The sequence below is a fragment of the Ascidia mentula genome, chromosome 3 (assembly GCF_947561715.1).
Source record: "Ascidia mentula chromosome 3, kaAscMent1.1, whole genome shotgun sequence".
Taxonomy (NCBI): domain Eukaryota; kingdom Metazoa; phylum Chordata; class Ascidiacea; order Phlebobranchia; family Ascidiidae; genus Ascidia; species Ascidia mentula.
The window spans coordinates 11,926,501-11,944,780 of NC_138568.1; the positions used below are offsets into that span (position 1 = coordinate 11,926,501).

At 37.8% G+C, this 18,280-nt stretch overlaps 1 protein-coding gene across 1 annotated transcript; it reads left to right on the forward strand.

Moving 5' to 3' along the window:
• Positions 1–10,653: 10,653 nt before the first annotated feature.
• LOC145895619 (uncharacterized) lies at positions 10,654–13,472 on the forward strand. Its single transcript, XM_082984419.1, has 2 exons — positions 10,654–12,129; positions 12,330–13,472. Exons 1-2 carry the CDS (start codon positions 10,654–10,656, stop codon positions 13,470–13,472), a joined length of 2,619 nt encoding a protein of 872 aa, XP_082840545.1.
• Positions 13,473–18,280: the final 4,808 nt, after the last annotated feature.

Sequence of the window (18,280 nt, forward strand, 5' to 3'; positions counted from 1 at the left end):
CATTTTGCAGTATATGACTTTTTGATAAAAAATATTTTTTTCCGGTTCAAGTTTTATTATACAGTGGAAAACACTGGCACTCCAGTATTTCTTTTGCGGTTGCACAACGTATGTAACTGTGCGATTTCAGCACTTGTCGATTTTGCAGTATATGCCTTTTCGATGAAAGAAATATTTTTTCCGGTTCAAGTTTTATTATACAATGGAAAACACTGGTACTCCAGTATTGCTTTTGCAGTTGCACAACGTATGTAACTGTGCGATTTCAGCACTTGTCGATTTTGCAGTATATGCCTTTTCGATGAAAGAAATATTTTTTCCGGTTCAAGTTTTGTTATACAATGGAAAACACTGGTACTCCAGTATTGCATTTGCGGTTGCACAACGTATGTAACTGTGCGATTTCAGCACTTGTCCATTTTGCAGTATATGACTTTTCGATACAAACATTTTTTTCAGCACAGGTTTTTTTGTGCAGTGGAAAACACTGGTACTCCAGTATTGCTTTTGCGGTTGCACAACGTATGTAACTGTTCGATTTCAGCACTTGTCGGTTTTGCGGTATATGCCTTTTCGATGAAAGAAATATTTTTTCCGGTTCAAGTTTTATTATACAATGGAAAACACTGGTACTCCAGTATTGCTTTTGCGGTTGCACAACGTATGTAACTGTGCGATTTCAGCACTTGTCGATTTTGCAGTATATGCCTTTAGGATGAAAGAAATATTTTTTTCCGGTTCAAGTTTTATTATGGAGTGGAAAACACTGGCACTCCAGTATTTCTTTTGCGGTTGCACAACGTATGTAACTGTGCGATTTCAGCACTTGTCGATTTTGCAGTATATGCCTTTTCGATGAAAGAAATATTTTTTCCGGTTCAAGTTTTGTTATACAATGGAAAACACTGGTACTCCAGTATTGCTTTTGCGGTTGCACAACGTATGTAACTGTTCGATTTCAGCACTTGTCCATTTTGCCGTATATGACTTTTCGATAAAAAGATTTTTTTTCAGCACAGGTTTTTTTGTACAGTGGAAAACACTGGTTCTCCAGTATTGCTTTTGCGGTTGCACAACGTATATAACTGCGCCATTTCAGCACTTGTCCATTATGCAGTAGACGAATTAAAAAAAAAAATATTTTTTTTCAGTACAAGTTTTATTGTACAGTGGAAAACATTGCTACTCAGTATTGCTTTGGCGGTTGCATAACGTATGTAACTGTTCGATTTCAGCACTTGTCCATTTTGCAGTATATGACTTTTCGATAAAAAATATTTTTTTCTCCCCAAAGTTTTTTTTTTACAGAGGAAATCAGTGGTACTCCAGTATTGCTTTGGCGGTTGCATAACGTATGTAAATGTTCGATTTCAGCGCTTGTCCATTTTGCAGTATATGACTTTTCGATAAAAAATATTTTTTTTCAATATTAGCTTTATTATGCATTGGAAAACGCTGGTACTCCAGTGTTGCTTTTGCCGTTGCACAAAGTATGTAACTGTGCCATTTCAGCACTTTTCCATTTTGCAGTATATGACTTTTTGATAAAAAATATTTTTTTCCGATTCAAGTTTTATTATACAATGGAAAACACTGGTACTCCAGTATTTCTTTTGCGGTTGCACAACGTATGTAACTGTGCCATTTCAGCACTTTTCCATTTTGCAGTATATGACTTTTTGATAAAAAATATTTTTTTCCGATTCAAGTTTTATTATACAATGGAAAACACTGGTACTCCAGTATTTCTTTTGCGGTTGTACAACGTATGTAACTGTGCGATTTCAGCACTTGTCCATTTTGCCGAATAAGACTTTTCGATAAAAATATTTTTTTTCAGCACAGGTTTTTTTGTACAGTGGAAAACACTGGTACTCCAGTATTGCTTTTGCGGTTGCACAACGTATGTTACTGTGCGATTTCAGCACTTGTCCATTTTGCAGTATATGACTTTTCGATAAACAATATTTTTTTTCAGTACAAGTTTTATTATACAGTGGAAAACACTGGTACTCCAGTATTGCTTTTGCGGTTGCACAACGTATGTAACTGTTCGATTTCAGCACTTGTCCATTTTGCCGTATATGACTTTTCGATAAAATATTTTTTTTCAGCACAGGTTTTTTTGTACAGTGGAAAACACTGGTTCTCCAGTATTGCTTTTGCGGTTGCACAACGTATGTAACTGCTCCATTTCAGCACTTGTCCATTTTGCAGTAGACGAATTCAAAAAAAAAATATTTTTTTAAGTACAAGTTTTATTGTTCAGTGGAAAACATTGCTACTCATTATTGCTTTGGCGGTTGCATAACGTATGTAACTTTTCGATTTCAGCACTTGTCCATTTTGCAGTATATGACTTTTCGATAAAAAATATTTTTTTCTCCCCAAATTTTTTTTTTACAGAGGAAATCAGTGGTACTCCAGTATTGCTTTGGCGGTTGCATAACGTATGTAAATGTTCGATTTCAGCGCTTGTCCATTTTGCAGTATATGACTTTTCGATAAAAAATATTTTTTTTCAATATTAGCTTTATTATGCATTGGAAAACGCTGGTACTCCAGTGTTGCTTTTGCCGTTGCACAAAGTATGTAACTAAGCGATTTCAGCACTTGTCCATTTTGCAGTATATGACTTTTCGATAAAAAATATTTTTTTTCAGTACAAGTTTTATTGTACAGTGGAAAACACTGGTACTGCAGTATTGCTTTGGCGGTTGCATAAAGTATGTAACTGTTCGATTTCAGTACTTGTCCATTTTGCAGTATATGACTTTTCGATAAAAATATTTTTTTTCAGCACAGGTTTTTTTGTACAGTGGAAAACACTGGTACTCTAGTATTGCTTTTGCGGTTGCACAACCTATGTAACTGTGCGATTTCAGCACTTGTCCATTTTGCAGTATATGACTTTTCGATAAAAACATATTTTTCAGCACAGGTTTTTTTGTGCAGTGGAGAACACTGGTACTCCAGTATTGCTTTGGCGGTTGCACAACGTATGTAACTGTGCGATTTCAGCACTTGTCCATTTTGCAGTATATGACTTTTCGATAAAAATAATTTTTTCTCCCCAAAGTTTTTTTTTTGCAGTGGACCTCCAGTATTGCTTTGGCTGTTGCATAACGTATATAACTGTTCGATTTCAGCACTTGTCCATTTTGCAGTATATGACTTTTCGATAAAAAATATTTTTTTTCAGAACAAGCTTTATTATACAGTGGAAAACGCTGGTACTCCAGTATTGCTTTTGCGGTTGCACAACGTATGTAACTGTTCGATTTCAGCACTTGTCCATTTTGCCGTATATGACTTTTCGATAAAAATATTTTTTTTTCAGCACAGGTTTTTTTGTACAGTGGAAAACACTGGTTCTCCAGTATTGCATTTGCGGTTGCACAACGTATGCAACTGCGCGATTTCAGCACTTGTCCATTTTGCCGTATAAGACTTTTCGATAAAAATATTTTTTTTCAGCACAGGTTTTTTTGTACAGTGGAAAACACTGGTACTCCAGTATTGCTTTTGCGGTTGCACAACGTATGTTACTGTGCGATTTCAGCACTTGTCCATTTTGCAGTATATGACTTTTCGATAAACAATATTTTTTTTCAGTACAAGTTTTATTATACAGTGGAAAACACTGGTACTCCAGTATTGCTTTTGCGGTTGCACAACGTATGTAACTGTTCGATTTCAGCACTTGTCCATTTTGCCGTATATGACTTTTCGATAAAATATTTTTTTTCAGCACAGGTTTTTTTGTACAGTGGAAAACACTGGTTCTCCAGTATTGCTTTTGCGGTTGCACAACGTATGTAACTGCTCCATTTCAGCACTTGTCCATTTTGCAGTAGACGAATTCAAAAAAAAAATATTTTTTTAAGTACAAGTTTTATTGTTCAGTGGAAAACATTGCTACTCATTATTGCTTTGGCGGTTGCATAACGTATGTAACTTTTCGATTTCAGCACTTGTCCATTTTGCAGTATATGACTTTTCGATAAAAAATATTTTTTTCTCCCCAAATTTTTTTTTTACAGAGGAAATCAGTGGTACTCCAGTATTGCTTTGGCGGTTGCATAACGTATGTAAATGTTCGATTTCAGCGCTTGTCCATTTTGCAGTATATGACTTTTCGATAAAAAATATTTTTTTTCAATATTAGCTTTATTATGCATTGGAAAACGCTGGTACTCCAGTGTTGCTTTTGCCGTTGCACAAAGTATGTAACTAAGCGATTTCAGCACTTGTCCATTTTGCAGTATATGACTTTTCGATAAAAAATATTTTTTTTCAGTACAAGTTTTATTGTACAGTGGAAAACACTGGTACTGCAGTATTGCTTTGGCGGTTGCATAAAGTATGTAACTGTTCGATTTCAGTACTTGTCCATTTTGCAGTATATGACTTTTCGATAAAAATATTTTTTTTCAGCACAGGTTTTTTTGTACAGTGGAAAACACTGGTACTCTAGTATTGCTTTTGCGGTTGCACAACCTATGTAACTGTGCGATTTCAGCACTTGTCCATTTTGCAGTATATGACTTTTCGATAAAAACATATTTTTCAGCACAGGTTTTTTTGTGCAGTGGAGAACACTGGTACTCCAGTATTGCTTTGGCGGTTGCACAACGTATGTAACTGTGCGATTTCAGCACTTGTCCATTTTGCAGTATATGACTTTTCGATAAAAATAATTTTTTCTCCCCAAAGTTTTTTTTTTGCAGTGGACCTCCAGTATTGCTTTGGCTGTTGCATAACGTATATAACTGTTCGATTTCAGCACTTGTCCATTTTGCAGTATATGACTTTTCGATAAAAAATATTTTTTTTCAGAACAAGCTTTATTATACAGTGGAAAACGCTGGTACTCCAGTATTGCTTTTGCGGTTGCACAACGTATGTAACTGTTCGATTTCAGCACTTGTCCATTTTGCCGTATATGACTTTTCGATAAAAATATTTTTTTTTCAGTACAAGTTTTATTATACAGTGGAAAACATTGCTACTCAGTATTGCTTTTGCGGTTGCACAACGTATTTGCAGCATAAGAATTATCGACAAAAATATTTTTTTTTTAGAACAAGTTTTATTATACAGTGGAAAACATTGGTACTCCAGTATTGCTTTTGCAGTTGCATAACGTATGTAACTGTTCGATTTCAGCACTTGTCCATTTTGCCGTATATGACTTTTCGATAAAAATATTTTTTTTTCAGTACAAATTTTATTATACAGTGGAAAACATTGGTACTCAGTATTGCTTTTGCGGTTGCACAACGTATTTGCAGCATAAGAATTATCGATAAAAATATTTTTTTTTGGTGCAAGTTTTATTATTCAGTGGAAGACATTGGTACTCCAGTATTGCTTTTGCAGTTGCACAATGTATGTAACTGTGCGATTTAAGCTCTTGTCCATTTTGCCGTATATGACTTTTCGATGAAAATAATTGTTTTGGTACAAGTTTTATTTTGGAGTGGAAAACACTGGTATTCCATAGTTTTGCTAATGCGGTTGCACAACGTATGTAACTGCGCCATTTCAGCACTTGTCCGTTTTGCAGTATACGAATTTTCAAAAACAATATTTTTTTTTGTACAAGTTTTATTATACAGTGGAAAACATTGCTACTCAGTATTGCTTTTGCGGTTGCACAACGTATGTAACTGTGCCATTTCAGCACTTTTCCATTTTGCAGTATATGACTTTTTGATAAAAAATATTTTTTTCCGGTTCAAGTTTTATTATTCAGTGGAAAACACTGGTTCTCCAGTATTGCTTTTGCGGTTGCACAACGTATGTAACTGTGCGATTTCAGCACTTGTCGATTTTGCAGTATATGACTTTTCGATGAAAGAAATATTTTTTGCGGTTCAAGTTTTATTATACAGTGGAAAACACTGGTACTCCAGTATTGCTTTTGCGGTTGCACAACGTATGTAACTGTGCCATTTCAGCACTTTTCCATTTTGCAGTATATGACTTTTTGATAAAAAATATTTTTTTCCGATTCAAGTTTTATGATACAATGGAAAACACTGGTACTCCAGTATTTCTTTTGCGGTTGCACAACGTATGTAACTGTGCCATTTCAGCACTTTTCCATTTTGCAGTATATGACTTTTTGATAAAAAATATTTTTTTCCGATTCAAGTTTTATTATTCAATGGAAAACACTGGTACTCCAGTATTTCTTTTGCGGTTGTGCAACGTATGTAACTGTTCGATTTCAGCACTTGTCCATTTTGCCGTATAAGACTTTTCGATAAAAATATTTTTTTTCAGCACAGGTTTTTTTGTACAGTGGAAAACACTGGTTCTCCAGTATTGCTTTTGCGGTTGCACAACGTATGTTACTGTGCGATTTCAGCACTTGTCCATTTTGCAGTATATGACTTTTCGATAAAAAGATTTTTTTTCAGCACATGTTTTTTTTGTACAGTGGAAAACACTGGTTCTCCAGTATTGCTTTTGCGGTTGCACAACGTATGTAACTGCGCCATTTCAGCACTTGTCCATTTTGCAGTAGACGAATTTAAAAAAACAATATTTTTTTTCAGTACAAGTTTTGTTGTACAGTGGAAAACATTGCTACTCAGTATTGCTTTGGCGGTTGCATAACGTATGTAACTGTTCGATTTCAGCACTTGTCTATTTTGCAGTATATGACTTTTCGATAAAAAATATTTTTTTCTCCCCAAAGTTTTTTTTTTGCAGAGGAAATCAGTGGTACTCCAGTATTGCTTTGGCGGTTGCATAACGTATGTAAATGTTCGATTTCAGCGCTTGTCCATTTTGCAGTATATGACTTTTCGATAAAAAATATTTTTTTTCAATATTAGCTTTATTATGCATTGGAAAACGCTGGTACTCCAGTGTTGCTTTTGCCGTTGCACAAAGTATGTAACTAAGCGATTTCAGCACTTGTCCATTTTGCAGTATATGACTTTTCGATAAAAAATATTTTTTTTCAGTACAAGTTTTATTGTACAGTGGAAAACACTGGTACTCCAGTATTGCTTTGGCGGTTGCATAAAGTATGTAACTGTTCGATTTCAGTACTTGTCCATTTTGCAGTATATGACTTTTCGATAAAAATATTTTTTTTCAGCACAGGTTTTTTTGTTCAGTGGAAAACACTGGTACTCCAGTATTGCATTTGCGGTTGCACAACCTATGTAACTGTGCGATTTCAGCACTTGTCCATTTTGCAGTATATGACTTTTCGATAAAAACATTTTTTTCAGCACAGGTTTTTTTGTGCAGTGGAGAACACTGGTACTCCAGTATTGCTTTGGCGGTTGCACAACCTATGTAACTGTGCGATTTCAGTACTTGTCCATTTTGCAGTATATGACTTTTCGATAAAAATATTTTTTTCTCCCCAAAGTTTTTTTTTTCCAGTGGACCTCCAGTATTGCTTTGGCTGTTGCATAACGTATATAACTGTTCGATTTCAGCACTTGTCCATTTTGCAGTATATGACTTTTCGATAAAAAATATTTTTTTTCAGAACAAGCTTTATTATACAGTGGAAAACGCTGGTACTCCAGTATTGCTTTTGCGGTTGCACAACGTATATAACTGTGCGATTTCAGCACTTGTCCATTTTGCAGTATGTGACTTTTCTATAAAAATATTTTTTTTCAGTACAAGGTTTATTATACATTGGAAAACGCTGGTACTCCGGTATTGCTTTTGCGGTTGCACAACGTATGTAACTATGCGATTTCAGCGCTTGTCCATTTTGCGGTATATGACTAATCGACAATAAATATTTTTTTGCAGTACAAGCTTTATTATGCCGTGGAAAACGCTGGTACTCCGGTATTGCTTTTTCGGTTGCCCAACGTATGTAACTATGTTTCGTGGGTGTACGAATCTTGTGTCGTTTGTTTTGCAGGAAAATTAAGTTAATTATTCTTAACAAGTTAAGTAACGTGTTCTTTATTGCTGTGCACATCAAGTCTCGCAGTAATTAGTGACCCAGTTGTTTTGGTAAGTGTTGTTTTGTTTGCATGTGTGTCTTTGTCAACATTATGTCAATAACCATTGTCTTGAATTGTTAAACCTTTTGTTGTTACAATATGTCTGGTTTAAAGTGTACTTTGTTTGTTACTTGCAGTTTGACTTGAATGCTCGTCAACAAATAACTGTTTTAAAGTCCTGGTCAAAACGTTTCGGTAAGAATGTTATATCGTTGAAACCGGCATTTTTCTATTGTGCTTATGGCCTAATATTTCCTTTAGAAAACCGTCCGCCAGTTTATCAATCTAATCCCGTGAAGTACTACATCCCGCTAATTGAAGCCAACAAGGGCTTTGTTAATACAATAAACTGTTGGAATTTTGTTGGAGTGTTAGTGGGAAGAATGCCTGTAGTTGGGACCTGGCAGGCGCGTTTTTGAATCTACGTAGAAGCACCAGAGTGGACGTCTGTGCCCACCAGGAGCACTGAAGTAGGCGTTACATTCGAAGTTTTCGAAACGTTTGCAAAACAAACGTTTTTGATTTAAAGTGAAGCTATGCCTGGAAGCACAAGGAGGTCAATCCTTTTCATCACCAGTATCTAGGCACCAAGTAGTGCTGAAAAAACATGCAGCACCATCAATGATCCAACTGAAGCATGACAAAGAATTACTGAATGACTGGTATAAGACTGCTGAAAATGCAATCATGTACAAAGATATTTCATTGGTTAATTCTGTTTCAAAACGTATTGAAGAAGTTTCAACTCGCTTGATAAACACATACTCTTAAGCTTTTAGAGTGGGTACCATCAGGTGAAAGGCATGATGACTTTCAACTACAGTTACAGGAAGTCATTCAATGTAAGAAGGAAATGGAAGCAAGAATTGGTCAGTTTCAAACGAATTTCAAAATTCAGGTTGGAGAGAACATTGATGTTAGTTCTTCGTCATTCTTTACATCTCCAGTTGCTGTTCGTACTTTTCCGGCTGTGCAACAGGCCCGAAGTGCGAGGACGAGCTCTTCCAAGTCTACCCATTTTTCAAGAAGCTCTACAAAGACACAGGGAAGTACATCATCCAGTGTAAAGCGGTTGGAAGCAAAGGTTCGTCTTGAAAAGGCTCAAGTGAGATCACGGCATGTTGAGAAAACACAACAAATTGAACATGAAAAACAAAAACTTGAAGCTCAAAGGCAAACACTAGCAGCACAGTGTGAAATTGAAGAAGCTGAAGCAGAAGTTAAAATTTGGGAGGCAGCTTCTTATGTGTCTCCAGATGATGGGAAAATGAGATCAAATGAAACCGATATTCCAAAACCTTTTCATAATGGTCTTGCTGAAGAAAATGAAGTTCTATTGTTGAAGCCCTGCAAGCCCAAGTACACCTCTCCGCTGGACAAAGCTGACACAGCAAACCCATCTAAAGCAGAAACTGTACAACCTGAAAGTGCTGTTGTGCGTGGAATAATGGCTGCAGTTGGTGATGCAATGTCTACACCAAAAACAGATTCCCTGAAATTTCATGGAGAACCAATGGATTATTGGCCATTTATCAGAAGTTTCGAAGCCACTATTGAAAAGAAGGCACCTTCTGATCGAGTAAAGATGAACTATCTAATGAATTATTGCAAAGGAAAAGCTTACTCATTAATTGAGCATTGTACAGTTATGCCACCTGAATTGGGATATGTTCAAGCTCAAAGCATTCTATATGACAATTTCGGAAAACCATACATAGTGTCAAGAGCCTTTGTTCGCCAACTTACAAGTGGTCCAAATCTCAAACCAGATGATTCTGATGGTTTGCAGCAGTTTGCTACTTCACTGCGCAAATGTCTTTTGATTTTGAAAGGCTTGGGAAATTTTAGTGATCTGAACACCACTGACAGGTTGGTTGAGTTGGTATTGAAGTTACCATACAACTCACAGAATTTGTGGAAACGTCGTGCGGCTACTATCCTCCGAGAAAAGGGCGAAGAAGCAAATTTCCAACATTTAGTGGAGTTTGTTGAAGAAGAAGCAGAGGTTGCCAACACTGTTTTTGCAAAACTGCTGGTACCTCGCAAAAGAGAAGAAAGGAAGCCCCAGGACAAGCCACCCAAGAAGAGTTCTGTTCACACAGTTGTAAACAAGGCGAATAGAGCGCCCACACAGACCAGGTTTACAAAATCAGTTTCGAAGTGCTTGTTCTGCAGCCAAAGTCACTCCTTTGTTGACTGCCCTAGTTTGAAGAAAAAATCTGTTTCAGAAAGAGCCAACTGGTTTCGTGAGAAGTATTTATGTTTCAATTGCCTAAATCCTGGTCACATTGCAAAGCAGTGCAAAGAAGCTGTTACTTGTTCTGTAGAAGGTTGTGGAAGAAAGCACCATGCATTATTGCATTTGCCCACAAGAAGTGCATCAGCTATAAGAAATCCTGATGCAAGAAATGAAAGTTCATCTGTAAGTGATGTGCCTTGTACAGGGAAGGTTTGTTGCAACACATCAAAGAATGGAAGGAGTGCATATATGAGTGTCCTACCTGTAAAGTTTGTTGCCAATGGCAGAGAATTCGAGTCCTATGCCTTTCTTGACATTGGGTCCGATGCTACGTTTTGTCATACAAAGCTAATCGAAAAACTTGGTTAAAAGGGAAAGTTTAAACGCATTCAAATGGATACACTTGGGCGGAGGCCAAAGATGCTAGAAGGAATTGGTGTTGATTTACAAGTGTTATCCATGGATGGCAATGAAGTCATCAACATTGAAGAAGCCATGTCCGTGGATCATATTCCAGTAAGTCCATACTCCTACCCAACTGACGAGGATCTACAGAGCTTCCCTCATCTAAAAGGTCTTGAGATGCCAAAGGTTGACAGTGAGGAAATTATGCTGTTAATTGGTACCGATACACCGTATGCTCATCGCACCCTGGAGATTCGAACTGGAGGGAAAAAGGAGCCATTTGCTGCGAGAACTCCACTGGGGTGGTCGTTGATTGGTCCATCACCAGATAAAGGGTATGTGCAAGCCAATCGAATCAGAACATTGGAACTGGATCAAAGAATACAAAGGTCATGGTACCAAGATTTTTGTGAAGAACCTGGAGATTTGCAATTCCCCACATCTAAGGAAGACAGAAAGGTTTTAAAGTTTATGAAGGAAGAAGTTAAACATGTGGATGGACATTTTGTCCTACCTTTACCCAAGAGGAATAGCGTAAAATTACCTGGAGACAATTTAGTTTCAGCGCAAAAAAGATTGCTGTATTTGCAAAGGCGCTTACAAAAGGATGACTTACTTTGCAAAGGATATGTGGAAAGAATTCAAGAGTACATAGACAAAGGATATGCTGAACAGGTGCCAACTGAAGAACTACAAACAAGTGACCCCACGTGGTACCTTCCTCACCATCCAGTTTATCACCCACATAAACCAGACAAAGTCCGAGTCGTCTTTGATTGCGCTGCAACACAAAAAGGTGTGTCCTTAAACGATAGTCTCATGCAGGGTCCTGACCTTGTTAACAGTCTGGTCAGTGTGCTAACCCGCTTCCGAAAGAATCAAATTGCAATTGTTGGTGATGTGGAAGCTATGTTCCACCAAGTTAGAGTAAAGAAGAGTGATTCCAATTTACTGAGGTTTTTATGGTGGCCTGAAGGTGATCTCACAAAGAAGCCAACAGTTCACCGAATGTTAGTCCACATATTTGGAGCCACCTCATCCCCATGTATGGCTACATTCTGTTTGAAGCACACCACTGAGGAATTTGGACATGAGTTTGACAAACATGTGTCTGAAATAGTGAAGCACAATTTTTATGTAGATGATTGTTTAGCATCTGCACCAACTGAAGAGGAAGCAATTAAGACTGTTTTCCAACTTTGTAAATTGCTACAAAGGGGAGGTTTTCGTCTCACAAAGTGGATTTCAAACAGCCAAGCAGTTTTGGACCGGATCCCTGAAACTGAAATAGCAAAGTCAATGGCAACTTGCTGTTCTACAATCAATCCTGTTGACACTTTAATAAACAGGTTTTCGTCATTGTTTAAGTTGAAGAAGGCAGTAGCCTGGATATTGCGGTACAAACTCTACCTGCATTCGAAGAAAACTGTTCAGAAGGGAAAACTGACTGTTTTTGCAGGCAGAGCTGGAATTGGTGAAGTATGTCCAAAGGTCAGCGTTTCCAATTGCATTTGAAGCTCTGTCGAATTTAGGCACAGATCAAAAGGGTCGTCGCTGGTTGAAGAAGTCTAACCAAACGAAGTGCTTAAACAAGTTAAACCCGCAACTGATAAGGAAGATTGGACAACGCACCCATTCCTTTTGAATCCAGACATCCCATCATCTTACCAAGTAATCACCATTTGACAAAGCTAATTATTACGCATTACCACGAGCAAGGCGGTCATTCAGGGACTGCACATACATGGACGGCGATCCGCCAGAAGTACTGGATTGTGAAGGGTGGTGCAGCTGTCCGTCGTGCTCTCGTTCACTGTATACCTTGCCGCAAACGCAACGTGCCCCGCAGTCAGCAACTGATGGCAGATCTACCACCAGCACGCTTGAAGCCGAACGAGCCACCATTCTCGTACACCGGAATCGATTTTTTCGGTCCCTTTTTAGTGAAGCGCGGCCGCAGCGAAGTAAAGAGATATGGCTGCATTTTTACCTGCATGACGATGCGTGCCGTGCATATCGAAGTTGCCGAAGATTTGTCAACCGACTCGTTCATAAACGCCTTGAGAAGATTTATTGCCCGAAGAGGACAGCCAGTTGAAATTTATAGCGATAATGGAACGAATTTTGTGGGAGCAGAGCGTGTTTTACGCGAAGCCCTGGAGGAGCTGAACAAGGAGAAGCTGGAAGCTCATCTTCAACAGAAAGGAATAAAATGGGCGTTTAATCCCCCAGCAGCAAGTCACATGGGCGGCATATGGGAGAGATTAATCCGTTCCATACGAAAAATCCTGAACTCGATGCTACACAAGTCCCCGATTATTAGTGAAGATACCCTACGTACGTTGATGGTGGAAGTTGAAAATATACTCAACTCCAGACCGTTGACGCCCGTCACGTTTAGTCCAAGCAACGACGTTCCTTTGACACCTAATCACATTCTGTTACAGAAGCCAAGCCCTATTATGGCACCTGGGCAATGTGACGAAAAGGACAACTACACCCGCCGTCGCTGGCGCCAAGTGCCGTTCTTAGCTGACGAATTTTGGAGACGATGGACCAATGAGTACTTGCCAACCATCGCTTTGCGGCAAAAGTGGCCAGACAGAAGAAAAAATATCGAAGTCGGCGATATTGTTCTCGTTGTTAACGAATCTATGCCCCGTCGAGGCTGGGACCTTGGTCGAGTTATAAATACCTATCCGGACAAACATGGAGTTGTCAGACAAGTCGACGTCAAAACGAAATCAAACATAATCAAAAGGCCAATTGCAAAGTTGTGCCTTGTTTTCGAGGCTAGCGGTTCCCAAGTGCATTCGACAGGCTCCGACAACTAGTCGTCCACTACTGGTGTTGAGCGTGGTGCTCTAAATTGAAGGAAGACATGAAGAAATGAACGCTATGCTGTTGAGCTAACACCCACGCATGTTTATTCATACAGACTTTGCTGCAACTAGCCAATTGAAATTGGCAAATTTTTCGTCTCCGTAACTTGTGTGATTTACGATGTTATTTTTTGTTTGTGAATTGGAAACGTACTCTTCTGAGCCGTACATTTGTGGGGGAGGATGTTACATCGTAAATTACTGTTTTTTGTCTACTGTTTCCCCAAATGGTAAATTTCTGTATAAACAGCGCCTTCATGTGGAAAATTTCGCGCCTCGTGTTCGGCAAGTTTGCTGACAACGGCTGTAGTTAGTTTCGTGGGTCTACGAATCTTGTGTCGTTTGTTTTGCAGGAAAATTAAGTTAATTATTCTTAACAAGTTAAGTAACCTGTTCTTTATTGCTGTGCACATCAAGTCTCACAGTAATTAGTGACCCAGTTGTTTTGGTAAGTGTTGTTTTATTTGCATGTGTGTCTTTGTCAACATTATGTCAATAACCATTGTCTTGAATTGTTAAACCTTTTGTTGTGACAATATGTCTGGTTTAAAGTGTACTTTTTTTGTTACTTGCAGTTTGACTTGAATGCTCGTCAACAAATAACTGTTTTAAAGTCCTGGTCAAAACGTTTCGGTAAGAATGTTATATCGTTGAAACCGGCATTTTTCTATTGTGCTTATGGCCTAATATTTCCTTTAGAAAACCGTCGCCAGTTTATCAATCTAATCCCGTGAAGTACTACATCCCGCTAATTGAAGCCAACAAGGGCTTTGTTAATACAATAAACTGTTGGAATTTTGTTGGAGTGTTAGTGGGAAGAATGCATGTAGTTGGGACCTGGCAGGCGCGTATTTGAATCTACGTAGAAGCACCAGAGTGGACGTCTGTGCCCACCAGGAGCACTGAAGTAGGCGTTACAACAAGGTTTATTATACATTGGAAAACGCTGGTACTCCGGTATTGCTTTTTCGGTTGCACAACGTATGTAACTGTGTGATTTCGGCGCTTGTCCATTTTGCAGTATATGACTTTTGGATAAAAAATATTTTTTTTCAATACAAGCTTTATTATACAGTGGAAAACGCTGGTACTCCAGTGTTGCTTTTGCCGTTGCACAAAGTATGTAACTAAGCGATTTCAGCACTTGTCCATTTTGCAGTATATGACTTTTCGATAAAAAATATTTTTTTTCAGTACAAGCTTTATTATGCAGTGGAAAACGCTGATACTCCAGTACTGAGTTTGCGGTTGCACAACGTATGTAACCATGCGATTTCAGCACTTGTCCATTTTGCAGTATATGACTTTTCGATAAAAAATATTTTTTTTCAGTACAAGCTTTATTATGCAGTGGAAAACGCTGATACTCCAGTACTGAGTTTGCGGTTGCACAACGTATGTAACCATGCGATTTCAGCACTTGTCCATTTTGCAGTATATGACTTTTCGATAAAAAATATTTTTTTTCAGTACAAGCTTTATTATACAGTGGAAAACGCTGATACTCCAGTTTTGCGTTTGCGGTTGCACAACGTATGTAACTATGCGCTTTCAGCACTTGTCCATTTTGCAGTATATGACTTTTCGATAAAAAATATTTTTTTTCAGTACAAGCTTTATTATGCAGTGGAAAACGCTGATACTCCAGTACTGAGTTTGCGGTTGCACAACGTATGTAACTATGCGATTTCAGCACTTGTCCATTTTGCAGTATATGACTTTTCGATAAAAAATATTTTTTTTCAGTACGAGCTTTATTATACAGTGGAAAACGCTGATACTCCAGTACTGAGTTTGCGGTTGCACAACGTATGTAACCATGCGATTTCAGCACTTGTCCATTTTGCAGTATACGACTTTTCGGTAAAAAATATTTTTTTTTAGAACAAACTTTATTATACAGTGGAAAACGCTGGTACTCCAGTATTGCTTTTGCGGTTGCACAACGTATGTAACTATGCGATTTCAGCACTTGTCCATTTTGCAGTATATGACTTTTCGATAAAAAATAGTTTTTTTTCTGTACAAGCTTTATTATACAGTGGAAAACGCTGATACTCCAGTACTGAGTTTGCGGTTGCACAACGTATGTAACTATGCGCTTTCAGCACTTGTCCATTTTGCAGTATATGACTTTTCGATAAAAAATATTTTTTTTCAGTACAAGCTTTATTATACAGTGGAAAACGCTGATACTCCAGTACTGAGTTTGCGGTTGCACAACGTATGTAACCATGCGATTTCAGCACTTGTCCATTTTGCAGTATACGACTTTTCGGTAAAAAATATTTTTTTTCAGTACAAGCTTTATTATACAGTGGAAAACGCTGATACTCCAGTTTTGCGTTTGCGGTTGCACAACGTATGTAACTATGCGCTTTCAGCACTTGTCCATTTTGCAGTATATGACTTTTCGATAAAAAATAATTTTTTTCAGTACAAGCTTTATTATACCGTGGAAAACGCTGATACTCCAGTACTGAGTTTGCGGTTGCACAACGTATGTAACCATGCGATTTCAGCACTTGTCCATTTTGCAGTATATGACTTTTCGGTAAAAAATATTTTTTTTTGGAACAAACTTTATTATACAGTGGAAAACGCTGATACTCCAGTATTGCTTTTGCGGTTGCACAACGTATGTAACTATGCGATTTCAGCACTTGTCCATTTTGCAGTATATGACTTTTCGATAAAAAATAGTTTTTTTTCTGCACAAGCTTTATTATACAGTGGAAAACGCTGATACTCCAGTACTGAGTTTGCGGTTGCACAACGTATGTAACTATGCGCTTTCAGCACTTGGCCATTTTGCAGTATATGACTTTTCGATAAAAAATATTTTTTTTCAGTACAAGCTTTATTATACAGTGGAAAACGCTGATACTCCAGTACTGAGTTTGCGGTTGCACAACGTATGTAACTATGCGCTTTCAGCACTTGTCCATTTTGCAGAATATGACTTTTCGATAAAAAATATTTTTTTTCAGTACAAGCTTTATTATACAGTGGAAAACGCTGATACTCCAGTACTGAGTTTGCGGTTGCACAACGTATGTAACCATGCGATTTCAGCACTTGTCCATTTTGCAGTATATGACGTTTCGATAAAAAATATTTTTTTTCAGTACAAGCTTTATTATACAGTGGAAAACGCTGATACTCCAGTACTGAGTTTGCGGTTGCACAACGTATGTAACTATGCGCTTTCAGCACTTGTCCATTTTGCAGTATATGACTTTTCGATAAAAAATATTTTTTTTCAGTACAAGCTTTATTATATAGTGGAAAACGCTGATACTCCAGTACTGAGTTTGCGGTTGCACAACGTATGTAACCATGCGATTTCAGCACTTGTCCATTTTGCAGTATACGACTATTCGGTAAAAAAATTTTTTTTTTTTAGTACAATTCAATTCAATTCAATTCAGTTTATTTACATCATAATCCGCGAAAATAAAATGCGGAACAGTAAAACACAATGAATGATCCAGTTGGGATTAGATGAAGGGACGGTAGAAACCTCAATTGGTTATTTGAAACCGCCCCTGGGTTGTTTCGAGGTTGCAAAAAATTTACGCGGTTGTACGCAATGACATTGATGGGGCAAGGAACATTTAATTAACAATCATTCTGCATTACAATAAACAAGGAAGTACAAAAATAACACGAAACAAAGAAAAGACAATCAGTAAGTATTGCGCATGTTACAAAACTAAAAGATACAATATAAATAAGAATGAATCGTTGTGAATTTTAACCTTTGCATATGTCAAGGGCAATTACCAATTAGGCCGGCGGTGAAGTGACGTTGTGATTTTTTGCTAAATTGCGCCCTATCGCATCAAAACATTCCTGCGGGTGTTTACATCGCACGTGGTCATCTCTACAGCTGTGCAGCATTGGCATATAAGTGAAGAAAGTGTAATTTTAGTGCTTTAAGAAACCCTTTTAAGCTAAAGCTTTTAATGTTTTGCGGGATGTTATTCCATACTTCTGCGCCTTGGTATTTTATAGTTTTTTTACCTAGTTCAGTGAAAACACGTGGGAGATAATATTGATGTGTGGTTTGACATCGTGTTATGTGGGTGTGAATGTTTGCTAATGGGGTAAAGTAGTCCTTAAAGGCTGCGGGTAGACGATGATTTTTGTAATTGTAAGCAAATTTACCAAGTTGCAGCTTGTGCTGTAGATTGACTGGAAGAATTTGTGCTTTAATGTACAGTTGATAGGTGTGGGTGCGAAAGGGACTGTTTGTTATTATGCGAAGCGCTCTATTTTGCAGGACCACCACTGGATGTAACAATGATGGGCAAACAAAACCCCACGCCAAAAGGCCATAAGACAAATGCGAATGAACAAGTGCGTGATACACTGTTTGTAATGTACACTGTCCTATGATGTGCTTCAGCTTGTAAAGAATTGCAACGCTTTTTGCAATTTTTTTGCAGGTTGAGTTAACATGTGGGGCCCATGACAGTGTATCATCAATATGTACACCAAGGTACTTTGTGGTCTTGACTTGCTCTAGTGTGGTGTCATTAATCTTAAGGGTAAAATCAGTATTGTTTGTCTGTTTGCTGTTTGCGAAGAGCATGAATGTGGTTTTTTTGCAGTTAACTGTTAGTTTGTTCGAATTGAGCCATGTATTAACCTTATCTAGTTCGATATTTGCAGCCTTTTCTAAATCACTTACATTTTTGCACGACTTGATGAGACATGTGTCATCTGCGAATAATCTTGTGCAGAATGAGGAGGCG